Source organism: Scophthalmus maximus, chromosome 18 (genome assembly GCF_022379125.1).
Source record: "Scophthalmus maximus strain ysfricsl-2021 chromosome 18, ASM2237912v1, whole genome shotgun sequence".
NCBI classification, from domain to species: Eukaryota; Metazoa; Chordata; class Actinopteri; order Pleuronectiformes; family Scophthalmidae; genus Scophthalmus; species Scophthalmus maximus.
The window spans coordinates 13,828,095-13,847,101 of NC_061532.1; the positions used below are offsets into that span (position 1 = coordinate 13,828,095).

General features: G+C 43.4%; 1 protein-coding gene across 2 annotated transcripts in view; it reads right to left on the reverse strand.

Annotated features, from left to right (window-relative positions):
* The window catches only part of LOC118290421 (glutamate receptor ionotropic, kainate 2-like), a 56,271-nt gene that overhangs the window by 18,484 nt on the left and 18,780 nt on the right, over positions 1-19,007 (reverse strand). For both annotated transcript variants that reach the window (XM_035618094.2, XM_035618093.2), the window contains exons 4-6: positions 17,160-17,341; positions 15,746-15,799; positions 14,109-14,282 (exon numbers count right to left, since the gene is read on the reverse strand). In XM_035618094.2, coding sequence (XP_035473987.1) covers positions 14,109-14,282; positions 15,746-15,799; positions 17,160-17,341 — 410 coding nt within the window. The remainder of the gene's footprint in view (positions 1-14,108; positions 14,283-15,745; positions 15,800-17,159; positions 17,342-19,007) is intronic.

Sequence of the window (19,007 nt, forward strand, 5' to 3'; positions counted from 1 at the left end):
AGATTCATCTTTATCTTCATCGCCACTTTGCCTTGGCGCATGTGAATCCTCCTCGTTCAGTCTGTCCACACAGTTTGACACACATTTACCCAGATCACCCCACACCACACCACAGCTTAGCTCAGATCCTCTTTCTATGGTCCCACACAGAGCGAAATACACTGCGGTGATTGTATTTGACAAGTCCTGGATGACCGACCTGCGAGGGAGCATGACAAAATGACTTTGAGACCACAAAGTATCTGCAGCTATAGGGGTCTTTGTGGTGGATGTGCCGGCTGTCAGAGGGAATGATCCGTTCTCTGGTTCAGCTCGCCGCAAAGCAAGAGACCACTGGGCTGCTGCTGCTGCTGCTTTAGCGCATATCGGTTCCCTATGTTGTCTCTATAGGAGCAGCGGAGCGTACACGCCTTCCACGTAGCAGGAATGGAACGCATGAAGGGTCTAGGAGGGGGAAAAAAAAATGTCATGCGTCATGCACAATTTATTCAAACCTTATTTATGGGGGGCAGGCCAATTAAATAAATAACTCTTACTTCCAGCAGAGAGGAGGGAGGGAATTCAAGATAGAGAGGATGGAAGTGGAGGTCAGGACGTGTGGTTGTGGTGATGGGCATGCTGTCAGTTTTTTTTTTTCGCTCGCCGCCCGGTTCTCCTGTGCTTTTGGAGTTGGTGGCTGCCGATGTCAAAGGCAGCAGCAGATCAGAGGATAGGAGACCAATCCCTGCACCCTTTCATCCCCACTGCTTCCCTGGGAAATTTAAACAGCTCATGCCATATCTGCTCTCCCAGTGTCGTCAGTTTGTGGACGTGTGTGTGTGTGTGTGTGTGTGTGTCTGCGGTGTTCGTGGCAAATGCTGATTAGGAAGAGAGTTGGGCCGTTCCACTAATCTATTTCTTGAATAGAAGAGGGGGATTTCTTATACGCGGACAATATCCAAACACTATTTTCTCTACTGAAGGGAAAGTTCATCGTACTCAATCATCCAGTTATTGTGTTGCCAGCTACGCACAAAGACATAGTGTTGGAATGAATCTGATGCATTTTCAAAAAAACGAAACAGCTCCGTCTGAATTCAGAAAAGTTGTAACAATCACACTCAGTCTCAGTCCACCGGCTTCCATTTCACAAGGGCATGATATATTTTGAACTCATTTGTTCCTCAAATTCATTTTTGATTAATTTCAGTTTGGCAGTGACATGGTCAAATTCATGAAATTCAACCAAAAAAACAAACCCTCTGCTTCTGCTGATCATTTTTTTATACTCTTCATGAATATATCTTTTGCTCATGACCTTTCCTCCAACAACTATGATTTTTCCCCATCCAAAACAAATTAACACATTCCTATCCGCCCAGATATAACTGTACGTCTTCATTCAGTATGGTCAAACTACACAATGCAACGTTTTTTTCCCTCTCCAATAAATCATCATTGCTAAAATTATAATCTGTGAAAAACTCTTCTGGAGGAAAAAAACCTATTTGACAGTTTGCTTGCTATAAACGGAGAGTCTTACATTTCTGCTTGGAAGTTTATTTTTACTTTCCTTTTCATATTGAATGATGGCCTATAAAATCAGGCCAGGATATTTTAGCACAACCTTGATGTGAGACAGGAGGCCGATTATTAATTTCATAAAAGCTTAACAGATGTTACCTCCTATATTTGACTACAAGAACTAAACTTGAACGAAACTAAACTATACAGTATGCAGCACAAAGGTTATCAAGATCAAATTGTTTATTCCAGTTTTCTTTTACATAATCAGCCAGAGGTGAGACAGTTTGATTTGTTCTCCATGAATATGTTTTCTGTTTGTTTTGTTTCAAGGTATTAATACAACCTGCAAAAAAAAAAACCCTTTCATGGAATCGCTGGAAACTTTCTTATCCTGCGGCACTGATCTCACATGGCTTGAGGAGAAGAAATAAATTGACTGCTAAAACTGTGTGCAGTTATTTGCGGAATAAACTTACGATTGCAAAAACAAAAAAGACTGAACAGCTCAGGATAGTGATAAGCCGGCATTTGATGAGCTGAAATGAATTTAGCAAAGAAACTTTAATGATGAATTATATATGATGTGTGTGCAGAATCTTCATATACAATATAACATGCAACACAGACAGCTTCACACCACATGATTCATCAGCAGGTTTTTGTCTTTGACTGGGCAAGAGACAGGAATTTGTATTATTGTAACACAAGGATCGATTTGGCTGCATAATACATGAGTTTATTTGAGGAGGAGGAGTTTAATAGATGTTGTACAGTGCAAACACCCTTGAGTACTCGCCTGGTGTTTGCATTCGGAGGCCAAAATACTACACGGAATCCCCCATCAGCCTCTTTGTTTGAATGATTTATGTCATTCTGTTAGCTCCCCAACTGACTTAACAACCCCTTCCTGGAAATAACCCCCCCTCACTTTTAACTTTTGCTCGCTGCGATATATCAAACATTGCCCGACTCAATTGATTTATGTGGCAAAGATCTTTTCCCCCACTTGCCTTTGGAGCAGAGCAATTCCTGAGAAATCCCTTTGTGGTGGAAACAAAAAAGAGGCTGGCACGAGGTGGAGGAAGGAGAGATCGAGGGTGGGGGGCTTAGGTGGGGTGTTGAAATGATGGCTCACAGCTCTGGCAGATTGTGTTCAATTTAGAACAATCTAAGAGTGATCTTGATATTTATTTCACAGCCAAGCACAGGTCCTGTGGGCTGTTTTAAGTGCTTAATGCGAAACCAATCTTGAACCCCTGGGAACGTCTGACAGAGATGGAAAAGGTTTCAAACAAGATGTCCCAAAAAAAAAAAAAGCTTCCTCTCTCTCATTCAAACACCCACATAATCATTTGAAATCACATAGTCCCCCTTCTGCTTCAATAAATGTACCAGTCTAGTTGACCCTTCATCGAATGACTCACAACCTCCACACATGCACACACACACACGCGCACACACGCGCACACGCACACACACACACACACACACACACACACACACACACACTTTACATCTCCTTTTCCAGCCCTTGATAACTTAGTTCACATTTTGCATTTCATCTCTGCCTCTCCCTCTTTCTCTCTCATAAACACGATACGTGAGGAACATACAAACATTAACACACGCAGGAACCAATTAGCAAGATGAAGCGCGTGTGTGCAGGAAATCCCCAACACACACACTCAAGACACGGTGACAAACACTGAACCTGCCGGCTTCCCAGAAGGCACGCCTCATTTGCCGTCGTTGCATGCAGTTTCCTCATTTAGAACAGGTGAACTGCAAACTCGACCGAGCAAGCTGCTGCTGCTGCTGCGTGTGTGTTTGTGTGTGTATGTGTGTACACAAATATATTCATTTTTACTGCATCGGTATTCACACCAGCTCTCCACCGGCGCATAATTCCATAACTCCTCTGATAACGTAGCACCCTGACAAACGACATCTCTCTTTCTCTTCTCACCTCTTCTCAATCACTCACCCGTTTCCCCGGCATTGCTCTTACCGCCCGCACACGCACGCACACGCACACACACACACACACACACACACACACACACACACACACACACACACACACACACACACACACACACACACTACTACCTGTCTGAAGATGGACGTGTTCTGCGGCTGCTTATTGGAACTCTTTATATAAATATTTATACATATCACATACATCTGATTAGCCCTAATAACATTAACACTGACCTGTTATTCACCATGCATCGCTGGACTGCAGCTGCCAGGCACAGAGCAACAACAACAAGACACACACGCCCACACACACACACACACACACACACACACACTTGGCAGCATTGCCGTCAGCATCAGAGTCACAATGTCAGCGGGAGAAAGAGAGAAGCTCATTGTTTTCTCTGAGCTCGGAGTCACTCTGCCCTCAGATCACAGACAGGCCCGTGGGGTTTGATGATTCGATAGAAGACGGAGGTAATTATTCATTTCATTCCATAGTTCATATGCATTTTGTTGCCGCCCTGCTGCACAAGCCGGTGAGAGCGACGCCGTCACGAACTCTGCTGTCAGCTAAATGACGCATTTTTTTTAGACTTCGTCACATTCAGCAATTCAACTTTCACCAGTCGAGCAGAGTCTTGAAAAACTCCCCATTGGAAATAAACTTTCTGCTTTAATCAAGATTCAACCTGCACTGAGTCACATATTTGTTCTGTCTGTGTGGATGGAATTGTCATGAGGGATGTGGACTCTGATGGGAAATGTCTGCACATAATTAGTGAAGAATTTTAACTTATATACATAAGTTTTTTATTATTTAAAAAAAAAAATAACAATAATACTACTTCCAAATGAATTATTTCTCCTCTCTTTTGGAGATCTAGATGAGAAGAGGAAAAATTTCTCTCTCGGCCTCAACGTGAAGGTGGAGAGAGGCTAGTTTTAGCTACACATTAGCACAATGACTCGGTTGAAACAAATAGCCTATTTCTGTCCATAGAAAAATTTCAAATGTACGTACTTAATTCTGTTACAGATTAAACAAGGAGATATAACATGTTCGTTTATGATCTTAAGAGAAGCTTTCTGCCAGATTTCGTTATCACTGGACAGAACCAGGACAGCTGTCTCCATGATCCCCAGTTTGTGTTCTAGGCTATTAACCTCACATCTGCAGTTTCATATTGAACCAACAGATGTGACTCATGTGTTGCACTTTTCCCCCCTAATGCTGCATAGCATGAATTATTTCTAACATATGAATTGTCTCCACATTGTGATGTTCTCGCTTCTTTTTTTTTGGATTAGTTTGTTCTTGTGTTCCTCTTTGTCATGCATTGTTTCCAGCTTCAGCCTTCTACTTCTACATTAACCGAATAACGTAACCTAAGACGTAACCGTGTATTTCTTGCAGCAGTGTGTACCACGAGACCCTGGGTGACGAAACTGTGTCAGTGTGTTGAGAAGTTTCACTCCGAGCACCAAAATAAAAAAGTTGAAAAACGCTGAAGTGTCAAAGGTGTGATTTATGGGGTGTGTTCTGGCTGTCTGGGGCCTCCTCCTGGCAGAGACAGGAGAGCGGCCGGTGTCACATCATTTTGCTGAGGGGAATGAAGAAGAAGCCCTCAGGTAACAGACTCGCCGTCGTGTCATCTCTCTGTCTGTGACTTTCCCTATAAGTTTCTCTTTGTCCCCTCCTTTCTGACCGCCTATACGCTCTGCTCCAGCCCCCTCCGTTCACCTCTTCCCCTCCGTCCTTTCATCCCTTTTCTCTTTCTTTCAGTGTCTTGCCTCCGACCTATCCCGCGTTTGCTCTCTCCAGTATTTCACTGAGCCGCGCGCGCACGTTGCTCAGAGTGTGGGTACACGTGGAGGCTTTGCCAGCGCCGTCACTGTCATTTTTCCTCTTTCTATGGTGCGTTGGAGGTTTAATCCCTTTCTCACATTGCACTTCCACATGCTGAGGCAACAGAGCAGCCCCGTTGCATTTTTTTTAAAAATTGGGTTTTTGTCACAGGGAAGTAAGACTGGCTTTCTCCGAGGAGGACCCCTGGGTAACGGATCCATTGATTTATGGATTTATGTGAAAGCACATTCATGGCTTTATTGTAGATTTAAGTGCACTTTAAAGAGGGATAAAGAACTACACTGCAGAGAATTCTGGTTTAAAAAGAGAGGTTCCTGTGGGAGTAATGAGAGAGTGAGCAGAACATCTGTTTGATGTATGTCCATATACATTTATTCAGTATTGATGCTGTGTTATTCAAGTACCCTTATTGTTACACTGACTGAGGCTTTAATGATGAAAAACCTCCACTCGAACGTCAAATTGTACTTTCACATCACTTTGACCGTATAGTTTTCTTCTGACGCTAAAATTACATTTGAATTTGGGGGGGGGAGGGAATGGGAGAGACACGAAGCGACTTTATGAAACTTTGAAAACAATATTTAATGGATAACGCAGTTCAAACATGCTGCTCGTGTTAATTACCTAGTTTGTTTTTCTATTTGTTCCAAACAAACCAGTGGTGCCACATTCTTCTATTCCATATTTAGATTTTTAGCATACCATGTCTTAGTTTAGCATTTTACTATGCTAACAATTGTTAAATAGCAGTAAACACAAAGTATAGCTGAGGCTGATGGAAAAGTGATTAGTTTTGTAGGTATTTGGTCATAAAGCAAAATAAAGGCAATAATAAAAAATCTCTTTTCTTCGAAAAAATTCTTACCAAGGTCAAAGGCCCAACTACTGACCAATCAGATCACTGGAAAACCAGAGTCATCATTCTACAGGATCCCGACAAGGACAAAAAAGTCCAGAGTAAAGTGAGAATTAATAAAGCGCAGCAGAAAATTATAGGTTAGAGGAATCATGTTGTTCCAGACTTTTTGTCCACCATAAACAGAGCCTCTAATAAACGGAGGGAGAGTTAATCGCGAAAAAAATTATACTAGGGTTAATTTATATTACTGCTTCATTTGACTTCAACGAAGATTATTTAATTTGCAATATAATCAAATGTCAATTTTCTTTAAGCCAGATATCCTGGGTATGTTGACATTGCTTCCTAGTACAGGCCACTGCTGTTCGACGAATCATCAGGGGATCAACCAGAGTTACCGCAATTCATCCTGAGGTGAACAATGCAAGTGTGTACCACGTTTCACGACAATGCATCCAACAGTCATTGGTGTATTTCAAATGCATCCGTTCTCTTTGGCTCAAAACCAAAAATGTCAACCTCGTGGTGATGCTAGAGGAGAGGTGGGGGGAATAGAGTCTGCACAGGATCCATCCTCTGGAGGACGTGAATATGAGTAACGCTCACGGCCAAAGGATCAAATAGTCGTTGAGACATTGCCCTCAGCCCACGCCGCTAGTGTGGCTAAAAATGTCACAGATTGTTACTGCACACGAGGGGTGACCGCCGTGACACGTGCCAAACTAGAGGCTGCATTCGAACCCTCAGAGCAGTGGTGTCCCACCAGAGCCTTCAGGCAACAGCATGCCGTTGGCAGCACTGTCCACTTCAGAGTCCACCATAATTAGCGCCACGCTGCCTGACCTACATCTGATTAAGTGGCTGTTTAACATGATGGCCTTTCCTCATATTTAATCAGCCTCCAGCCAGGTTCAGCTAAAGAGGCTAGTAGGTGCCCACTCCACAGGTTTTTTTTTTCCCGTCCCCTCGGCTCATTAGTTGCACTGTCCAATATTTCCACAGCACCAAACCGCTCAGTGCTCAAGCCCCCTTGAAAAGAAGCCAACACGCGGGTTGTGATTAAGCGGGGAGTCACTTAAGAGCTCGGCTCCATCGGCAACGGCGGCGCCAGTAAGAGCCGGGACTCTGCAGAGTGGAGGAGGGAAAGAAGAGTTTGTTGGAGGGGCTAAACAGTCCTTCGCATTTCGCTACCACCTGGTGGAGAGGATGCTGGCAGGATGGAGGGAGTCCACACTTGATTTGTAGTGTAAACAACACAGGCCGTGTTAATTACATCTGGGTCGCTCCTGAACAGTGGGCATTGTGCAGGAGCCTCTCCACAATTCACGGGGGCAGTACGCCGCTATCACTTTAAAAAAACAAACATCTTTTGCTTGTTTCAGGTCATCGTATTTCATGAGAATATGCCTTGTCTTGTTATTTTTAAATTGTAATGATGGTGCAACATGAAGTCCTCCTTGTTTTCCACGTATACATGCTTTTTTTTTCATTTGTTCATCTAGAGCTGTTGGTCATTTCTTTTGTTGGTAAGTTGCATTTTAACGTTTATGTAGTTGGATACGGTGTTGCCCATTTTAACAATTTTTTTTTATTATAGCTATTAATGCACTGCATTGATTTTTTATATACATATCTATATATATTTAACACTTTTATCCTATTTTCACTGTGTTTTCTTATTCAAAAAGGTTTTATTGTTAATTCCTTGCTGCTTTTATCTTTCATTCGTAGTCTTAATTTGTGTGTTATCTTCTCCATCCATCCATCCATCCATTATACTCTTAATTTATCTTAATTTGTAGGTAAATAGTGGACATATACTGGATATATATACCTTATACTGGATGTGTTTTCTCTATACATAGTGTACAGTGTACGTGTATGTGTGTGGGGACCAGCCATCCCAAGGCCGTGCAGCCGATATTCCTCAGCATGAGTGTGACCATGACACTCACAGCTCCCGCTCCCTGCATCGGTCTCCAGGGGCCGATTGTATGATAGTGATCTGATGATGCTAGTAGTCCCTGACTGCATAGGCTTTTATTGACCTGTATAACATCAGCAGGCACCTGCTTGCATTATACTGTCGAGGTATGTCTGCTGTGAATATGTATACGTGGCACAGTATGCGACTTGGGGAATATTGTTATTCCTTTGTTTGGTGGCTGCTTTGTTTTGATTTATGTGTATTATACTAAATGCTCTTTTTTCCCCATTTTCAGTTCAGTGTATCAACATGTTAAGAAAATTAAGAAAAAGGCTGATTGAAGTGAAATGTGTAGGAGGCAGAAAAAAAAGAACAGAACAAATCATAGGAAAGAGAGATAATAAATCTCTCCCTTTAAATGCCTCCTCTCCCTCTGCCAGTTCTTGGCCACAAAAGGCTTCTATGGATCAAGGGAGCAGTGGTGCTAATAATGTTGATGCTGCGCCAAGCCCAGCTGGTGGTGCCCGGCACAGGGCATCGAGTGTCTGCTCTCCACAGTTGCTGTCTTTAAAAGGCTCTCTCCTCTGCCAACTGGGATCAGACGGAGAGTGAAATCACGTTGCCGTAATGGACGCAACCAACCTGTGACTCTGTGTGGAGCTCTTTCCATTTGCTCTGTCCGTCCTTTTATCGAATACCATATTCAAAAAAAACAAAACATGTTGTTCTACGTAGCTGCAAAAAAAAAAGGGCGGTTTGTCAAAGGGCTGGGGAGCTGGTTGCAATGACAACTAATTAGAGCCTGACATACACCAATATATACTGCATTTGACCCCAAAAATTATACATTCGCCAATATGTTCTTTAAACATGCAAAGATGACCAAACACATTTTGTATTAATATTATAAGTGCTCTGTTGAAGGCAAACTATGCTGTTCCTGTTTATGAAGACAATTTGGCACATTTCTCAAAATCAATAGCTTGAGGTAATTGGTTGACATACACAGTATGTGGATGGTAATATATCTAAGATGAGCTAAAACTGGCAATTAAGAAGTGGGCAATAGTATCAGTCATGTAATGGTTGATAAACCACACCGAATATGCTGCTCAAAACTACTACGCATGGATATTGGACCTGAACACATCCCTATATAAGCTGCAGGGTAAAGACCTGAAGTCGATCTTGAACAAATAAAAGAACTCCCCAAATGCTGAATCTAATATCCAGTGATGTTCATTTGTGCAGTGATATATACCAGGCGAAATTACAGTATATGTCCTCTATTCAATATCATATTGACTGGGGAGCAACCAGCAAATTTGGCTCAACACACACGCACACACAGAGGAGCCTCATTTGGACGAAATGTTGTATGAATGCAGCTCGCAGCGAGAGGGATCCATGTGTCGGTATTCGCTTCCTATTGTCAGATTACGGGCGGCCATGTGATTCCCCACAACAAACCCCGCCGGCGAGGCCAAACCAGAGCCAAGTCGCCTCCCCCTCGCCCCTTCAGGGGAGCCAGTAAATGTGGGGGAACTGAGTGTGCCGAGCGCCCAGCGTGTTTCACAGTAACATACAGGAACAGTACAAACACACGCTTGTATGCAAACATGCACGGTCTAACGAGAGTGTAGCTGCCACGGGGAGCAGGTTCCTCCATCCTGCTTCTCACTGTGTGGGCGGCTCCCACTCTTCTCCCAGCAGTCCTTGTTAATGCAGCTACGGTGTCTGTTCTCTCTCTCTCTCTCTCGCTGTGCATTCCTCAGCAAAACCTGCTGCCTCCCGTTTTCCCTTCATTCTTCATTCTCTGCTCACAGTGTCCCTGATTCAAGCCCAAATAAAGTGTACTTGACCCAGAGTGTACTTACTGTAGTTCTTAGTAAACGTACTTCTTATGTATTCAGAAATAACGACAATGGTAAAATTGTTTAAAAGGCACAGTCTGGATGGGGAATCACGTTAAAAACTGCTAATATAACAAGTGCATCTTAATGATACAGAGTATAGTCCCGGTACCTCAGTTCAGTTCCAAACGGCACATGTATCGAGCACAGGGGGAAACAAACGCACCTTAAACTCTGTGTTTGCAACCAACTGGGCAAACTGGGTCTGAGAGGATTCATCGTGTCCTTGTGCAATATTATATTAGTCTAATTAGCAAATGTTGTCTTTTGCATTATTGAAGAGAGGAACCGGGAGATCATTTTTACCGAAGCAATCTACAGGAATTGCTCATATACGCAAGACTGCAAATGGCGGCAGCGACATGTCCCATGAATGACCGTTAGTCACAAATTACAGATAAATCTGCCAGTTGCGCAGGGCTCCCGCAATGCGCGGGCACACGGCTGCAGGCACGTATAGTTTGTTTTGATTGGTGAAATGTGTCAAAATTAACAGGGCAGGAAATATCACAGCTTTCATGCTCCAGATTTGGTGAATTGAAACCTCGGTCTGTGCGCGCATGCATCGCTGAATCCCGTTTGCGCGCGCGTCTGCAATTTGTATCCCGTGGGGGGCAGGGGACGGCAGACTGCCAATAACAACTTTACGGGGATATTGTAACAGAACGCAAAACAGCTACTGCTGAAGAGGCACCAGTATTAGTAGAATTATATAATTATTACATAATAAAAATTTATGTATATAGATACATTAATTATCAACACATTAACCATGAAAAATATATCAAACGTTGACGTCTCTTTCATCATCTGCAAGATAACTTTCCTCGTGAGATGTGTGCAACCCGACACAATTCTTCTTATGAGAGTATGTGCAGCTTTTTTTTTAAGGAGGAAGAGAGAAGGCAATTTAAAAGTCCTGTGTTGGGGGCAAATGCTTTTTAAATCTTTGTCAGTGGCAATTATTTACAGTATCCTGGGAAGGTTTGCTGAGCATCGATGTTCCTGTGCTGATTTGAAGTTAAGTTTCTTGCTCAAGGGCATGTTTACAATAGATGCTGACAAAAAAGGAAGAAGAAAAAAAGGAACGTTAGCTCACATTTCTTTGCTGGTTTGGAAGTATTCTTGTGCGTTAGATCGTGCGTTTACCAAATTCTTTAGCTTGTGTTAGTCTAGCGTGTCTTTTTATACGTTTCCGTGCGGGAGGGGCTCACGTCATGCCAAATACACATCGCCCGAACATCTGCTCTCTGTTAATAAGAGTCATTATTATGAGCCGTTATACCGGAATTTTCATTTTCGTGTTAATGACACTGGAGAACATCTAGTCCTCTGTTGTGGTAATTATAGCTCAATGAAATGCGGGCATAAATGAAATGATGTAGATGTAGAGAATATGTGGGCCTAAGCTTCGGCTAGGCGCACAACTGGGAAAACAGTTTTTTTGGGGCTCAATTAAATCCAAGTATATACTTAGTTCGGCGAATGGGGATTTAAAAGAATTCAAATTACAACAAAGCATTAAAATCAAATACGGCATTAGCTGCAGGCAATAATTACACACAGATGGGACAAAATAATGATCAGATTAGACGCAAACAATCTAATCTGTCCACCTATCTATCTATACATACAGGCTTGTGGGTCTCGGCCTGCTGTTGATTCGCACAATGATGTGGAGCGACAACAATTTTGAGTTTTGTACAATTTGAGTTCCGAATGACTCCAGGGACATGGTTAAAGAGTGGACTTGCATGCCGTTCCAAAAACCGGACTAATTAGCATCCCCCCCGCTTTTATTATGCACTGCTCCCTGTCAGAGTTAAGGGGCCGAATGGGTTTGTGTCTGCGAGCCCGCCCTGGCTGAGGAGGGACTTTCTCATTATGCATCCTTCCCCGAGACAAAGCTCGGCCTCACCCAAGGCACCGAGTGTCACTGTGATTATACACTGGCCCGCATTAATGCGATGCAACTAGCTAGTGGTGTGAGAAAACATCACATGCACCTCTCAACTGCTCGTAACATCCCCGCCCCCCATCTTTCCTGTCCGCTCTCCTCATACTCATCATCACCCCCCCCCCCTCCTGCTGCCACACCACCATTTTACCTACTTCACCTCCCTCCTCCTCCTCCTCCTCCTTCCTCCCTCCCTCCCTCCTCCTCCCATCTCAATCAATCAATCCTTCATGAAATCACAAGGTGACATGGACGGCGTTGTCCTGGCAACCAGCGCCGCACAACTGTTGCCTGGTCACCGAGCGCAAACAAGCCCAGAGCCCAGCAAGGTTTTTTGGTGTGTTGCAGAGAACGGCGAGGTATGGGAGACGAGAGAGGGCAATAAAAAGGCTGGAGGGAGGGTCGGGGGGTGGAAGGTCACACACTGGCTGCCGCAGCCCTCCCACATTTTAATTTAATGATACCCTTCCGGCGCCTCCGCCCAGAGCGCTGTAGCATAAATGTCAGGCAAATCTACAGATTAATTAAAAGACGTTTGATTTGCAGAGACAGCAAATATTATTTAAACCTCTGCATTTATAATGTCGGTATAGAGGCAGTTTTTTTTTTTTTTTTAAACACCCGCAGAATTGTTTCTCGATTATGCCTTTTATTATACCATTAAAATGACAATGTTTGACTGTATATTCATGCTGCTATCTCTTTATTCACTCATTATAAAGAATCCTCTCGGGGTGGAACACTCTAAAGAATATAAGACACATCAGAGTCGGGACTTATAAATAGAGCGCTCTAATGAGGCACTTTATCAAGCTTGCATGAGGCTTTGGACGTATTATTTATTATTTAACGCTAGTTCTAGTCCAGTGAGATATGTCAATATGTAGTATGGGATCTGACAAAATGATTCATGCAATGCTAATTAATCAATTCAACAGTCTCCACTAACATCCATTAATTTCCGGTGGAGGGGAGGAAAAAAATTAAGTAATTTAACCTCTTTGTGCATTGCATTAATCTTTTTGCATACATAACTGCGTTGCTTGTTTATCTGCATTCGAGTACCACGCGGGGAAAAAAGGATGCACACACTAATGCTTGAGGGAAATAAGATAGGACTTTTCTATATTCACAGCAGTGTTTGCTGCCTGTTTCTGTTGAGATATTACAGTAAACTGTGGTGCGTGTTGGTTTACATGCCTTTATTTAGGGAAATTAAGTTTAAAGCATCTATTTCCATGACAGTTTGTTTTCATTTTTGATTGTGCATAGGGGTGAATTCGGGCTGTGATTGATATATGAATAGGCATCATGCGCCGTGTCTCAAGGCTCGTCTTTAGGTCTTTGATGTGAAGACACTTTCTTTCTTTACACAGATTTCTGAAGGCAGATCTTAAATCTGCCCAGGAAAAAAGAAAGACCGTCTGAAAGAACGGGAAAAAAGGGCGTTTGTCTGCGGCAAAGGTGGGGGGAGGGGGAGAGGGTAAATTGACTGTTTACAGCAAGAGACATTGAGAGGGACCTTGAATGTCCATGACAAGCTTCATTCCCGTTTTCACTTTCAAATCACCTTATCCCAATGCTTTTTTGGACGGCATCCTAAAAAAACCAAGGCCATAATTTCCATCCAATTTGCTCCCTCTCTCTGCATGAACACTGACAGATTGTCATATTTTGGCCACGCTCCCAGAGGAGAGTTGTGAGAGGCAGGAGGGCAGATAAACGGCTATTACCATTCACGCCGCCTCATTACTGAGCGTTTAGACCCGAGAGCACCAAACCCAAAAGCTCCACGCAGAGGGCGTTCATGCTGCTCCCGCCACCCCACACCAGGAACCCCCGCGCCACGGAACATTCGACTGACAACTGGCGCTCACTCATTCTTCTCTAAAACTGTTGATTCATTTAATCCGCGATCATGTACAGCTTCACAAAGAATGTTTTATACAAACACAAGTGCCTACACCGTAATATCCACAAAGGTGCTGTTACACTACATACTGTATGGCTTCCAAATGACTTGGGTCACTTGGAAATACAGGAAAAGAAGCACAGCAACAACATAAGGCAGCAAAAAAACAAGTTAAGCCTACCGTCATGAATCCATCCAGCAGGCCGGAGTCCGGTTTGGGCGGGGCTTGTAGCCGCTCCATTGACCACTTCTCGATGATCGAGGTCACCTGAGAATTCTCTGTGTTCAGGATGCGGAACCCCGTCATGTTGACTCCACTGAAACGATACGGCTCCATGTCCAGGGCATAAAGGTCCTGGAAGAAATAAAAGGAAGGTGAAGTGTCTAGATGTTGTTTGACCTGCGAATACATCTAATTTATGCACATTTTCTTAACATCTCACGTCTTCCATAATTTAAACATTATTTAAAAAAAAAGTATGTTGAGAACAGAAGTGCAGCTGAAGGTGTTTCAGGAGTTATTTTATCTCATGCTGAGGCAGTGGCCCTGATTAAGGCGAGGCTTTCAAGGTTACAGGCAGGCTTTTGGTGGAGTGCCATCTATCATGTGGAAGTGAAAGGACAACCCAATTGTCCTGTATACAGCATGTCTGGCATCTCACCAGGCAGATGTCTCTGGGACGCAGCAACACAGCTGACAGAGCAACAGCAAGAGATGGACGCAGAATGGGGGTGGGGGCTTGCCGTGCCATGGTCAATGTTTGCTGTCCTCTTCCGAAAGCAGCACGGATGGCTTGGTACCAGTATACAGCGGGTTTGGCCGGCACAGTGGCCTCCAACCTGCCAAACACTGGCTGATGTTAAAGTAGGCATGTTTCCATCTCGACAAGCAGCAGCAGGCCGCTGAAACACGACTATAATCACTATTCTCTTTCCTTTCCCAATGACATACCTGCTGCCCCCCCCCCCCCCCCCGCCTCCTTTCATCTACAGCCTGGTTCTTATGTGAATGCACTGGGGACAGCTGCACGCCCTGTGCACATGGTGAATGTCTTTTTCAGGTCAGTTTTCTCCAGCCTCTCTCCTTCAGCCTTTGCAATTGTGCTCCGAACAACACGGCGTGTCATTTGTTTGTTGGAAGTATAATGGAGCAAATGGGTGACAGTCTCATCTGCTCAGGGCTATTATCGGAGCTCTCGGTCTTCCGTTTTCTGTGCTCAGCGAAGATGCGCTGCCTTTCCTCCGGAGCGCAGCAATCTTTGTAGTGGCTAGATCAAAGAACTGTGGAGAACTTCATTCGCTGCCAGAGTGAGAATAAAATATATCCCACTGCTTTTGTTTTCCTACACCATGGACAGCCCGGTGGGGTAAAAAGGTTGGTGCAGAATTTAGAAAATAAGCGGATGTCGAAACTTTTTCAAGGCCGATACTCTGAATTAGAATTGTACATTTATAATCGACGACATGACAACGAGTCAGCTTTCAAGGCCGTCTATTTCTATCAGCGGAAAGTCAGGTTATGGTTCAGGTTCAGGTTCAAATGCTTCACACAGAATGAAAATATAAGGATGTTTTTCTTTGACTGGTAGAGTTATATTTAATTTTGATTGCAGAGAAGAAAAACTGTTATCAGACACTCAAGCAGATTTTTATTTTTTGCCCAAACACAGGTGAGTGTTTGCACTGCAACAACCCCAGAAAAGAAAAACCTGTTCACACACATTTAAAGTGAAAGGAGCTTTGCAAAAAAAATTCAATGAACAACAAATATTGTATAATTGCCTCTATTCAACATAAAACAATTGCTAATGTACTTACCAGAGTAGTAAAAATATAATGGTAGTACTCCGTCATCATACCCATGGCGAGGGCCTAGGGAGGAAAGAACAGTGAGCAGTAACTATAAATCAAAAATGAACAGCTTAATGAGCTTATAAGCTATTCATATTAATTATATATTTAACTTTCATCTAACCTGCATTTTCCCTCTGATGTTGACATTTACATTTAAAGAGACTATATATAGAGCATTTTGATTTGGGGAGGATGATTGATTCATCGATTTACTTATAGAAAATCCCACCAAGACGCTCTCAAGTAGCCACGTCTTAACTCGTGTTTCCCTCCATCGACCATGAAACCATGAAAGAGAAAACTGATATAACACATCTAAAGCTTCTTTACCAGTTAAAAATAAAAGGCTTTTAATTAGATACTTTTCACACAAAACGTGTTGCTTGTTCTGGTATAATTTTGTTTGTTTCACAGCTTCTCATCAAAGTGATAACAAAAGAATGAAAACAAAAAAAACTTCCCAAATTTATTGTTATTATCTATGAGCACACAATTACAGTCGGGCTCCAAGCCAGTAGTCTTCAGAATTGTATCGGAGGGTGCACTGAATTTTGCAGTTGGCATACAGTATTTTTGTTGTTGCTGTGCCTACCAAGTATTCGCCATCAATAAATAATCATTCTTGTTGCCTCCCGTAGACATACAGCTGTACGGAGACAGTGCAATATGCTCGCGAGAAGACTTCAATTCAATAAGAACCCCCACAGCTCTCATAAATAATGTGCCTCTGTTAAATGAATTTAACATGCCTGTGAGCAGAATTAGACTTTCTAATTAAAAAACCTTTATTGTGCAATGGAGTGCGTCTATTATGATGGGTCACTAGTAGAGATCTAATATTCTACAAAGAGATTAAAGACACAATGAGCAGAAAGTAGGTATCAGAATCATTTGGATCATTGCTTAAAGAGAGAAAGAGTAATAAAGGGAACACGTGCGAGCTTACAGTTTTAGTACACATGCATAATGAATGAACTATGAGTCTCTGTGTCTATTAAGGGAAATTATGTAAATTTCTGAACCGCAATTAATTCACTTTTAATTAAAATCACGATGTACTATGATGAAATTACTTGTCCTATTCACTAACGTAGCAGACTGTTCCACCAACTTCTATATTACAACTTCTAGCTGCAAATAATGATAATAATGATGAGTGTGATCATCAGTAATTTTCTTCATTGATCATTTCTATCTATAAATGTAAAGCAAAAACCCTCCAAGGTTACGTCTTCAATTTTTGGGGGTTTTGTCCCACCTGCAGACGAGAACCTAGAAGTATTGACGCCACTTTGAGGCTCCGTAAATATTCTCCAGGTTTGTTTTTTTTGCGATCGATCAAACTATCTCTCGTGGCATCATTAATGTGGATTTGTACCTGCTTTAGGATCCAGGCAGCCATCTCATGTCCACAATCAAAGATGACATGGAACTCCTTTGCTTTCTTCATCTCCTTCAGAAGTGGCTTGGCGTCCTTGGTCTCCGTGGGCAGCTGTCGAATCTTCAAACGAATGTTGTATCGTGACGGCGCCTTGATCAGCTCCTGCAGTCGAATGAGACCTGCAGACAAAGAGGACACATATAGCGTGAAAGGTAAATTTAAAAAAGACGCAGCGACACAGCGCATTTGATCTGCCGCCATTTTGACGTATCTCTGATACCGAGGAGGACACACAAAAATATACACTGAATTCAGTTTTTCTCAGCAGAAAAAGGCTCATGTGCATGCCATCCTAATCCGCAGTCTATTGATCCTCCCACTCACGCCTGGCAAGCACATAGACTGCCACAGACCTATCAAGAGAATTTAACACCAAGCCAGCACATTGCACTCTTTTATACTAAAAGCACAGAACAGAAAGAACGTCAAACTGCACCCTGACAGAAACTCCCAATCCCGCCGAAGGTTCCCAGATGTTGATTCGCTCTCGTCTTCAATGATACCATGCAGTAGCCCTGAATAGGTTCAATTTTATCTTGATGGAAAGCCATGGTCATTCCGGTCTCTTTCTGTCTCTCACACACACTTCAGATGTGCTCTGATGAGAGCGGCTCTGTTTGCCCAGCTTGTACTTGCCCCCGGGGGGCCCGCCTGCCCGCCGCCGCCGTCGCATACTGAGCCACAATCTTCACCTTTCATTTCTCGACCACACGCTCAGGTAGAAAGCTCTCCGGGAGATACTGTGATGAGATTACAATGAGTTTCTCCCTCAGTAAAGAACTTCAGAGTTCAGGGATGAAAGAGGCTGGATTGATGGGAGAGATGATTACTTGTCATGGGTATAAAAATGGCTGGAGCAGCGAGGATAGTTTGAGAGGGAACTGGCGAGAGATAGGATTTCTTTTTTTTCACGGAACCACTTTAAGATAGCTCAGGCTATTTTTTTTATTTTGTAATGAAGAGCTGTGTGAGCAGTTTAATGGTGTTACTGTGAGTGGGGTTGGGTCTCCCCCAGGCCTATAGAAAGATTGGTGTGAAATAGGAACATGCAGGTCTTGCTGTGAAAAGCGCCATTGTGTGGAAGAATACTGAACCTCCTGGAGCTTTCCACAGGTAATCCCAAAAGATCCCTACACTGGGTCATGTCTGCATCCTCCTGTTTTAGTTCGTGCTGACACACTGGGAGGTGTTAAGCATGAAAAAAAAACAAAAAAACCTGTCAAGGGAGCTCAACGTTTGGGTAACACTGTCAGCGTGGATGTTTGTGGGCTCTGGCTAATGCCTTCAGACTTTCCCCCTAGACCTTCTAAAGGCTGTGTGTGAATATTTTATCCCCTCCGATAGTTTTTCCTGCCGGCCGTCAGATAGGCTCCAATCAGCAGCATGGGGCCCTGGAGCATAAAGCTGTGTGATTACAGCCGGGGACCCGGCGGTAGCGGCGGGGGGATGCGGCGCGGCTATGCAGCTGTCACACTTTTCCGGGGCGTCAGGTGTGTTGCAGCAGAAAGGCGTCCGCGGAGGAGGCCCAAGCTGCTCCTATCTGACCGAGGCAGAGGCGAGGGGTCACCTCTGGGGCATCTCACTGGGGCAGTTTGCCCGGAGAATGAGGGTGTTGACACGCTGAGCTCCGAGGCACGAAGAGAAGAGAAGTCAAGGAGATGAGTCAGAATAATGTGGCAAGTGGGACCAATCATTGGGATATCATCCAAGGTTAACGCTAGCATGCTGCAGGACTGGCTGTTTACTAAAATACATGCAACAGCGGTAAAACTAGACACACTAATG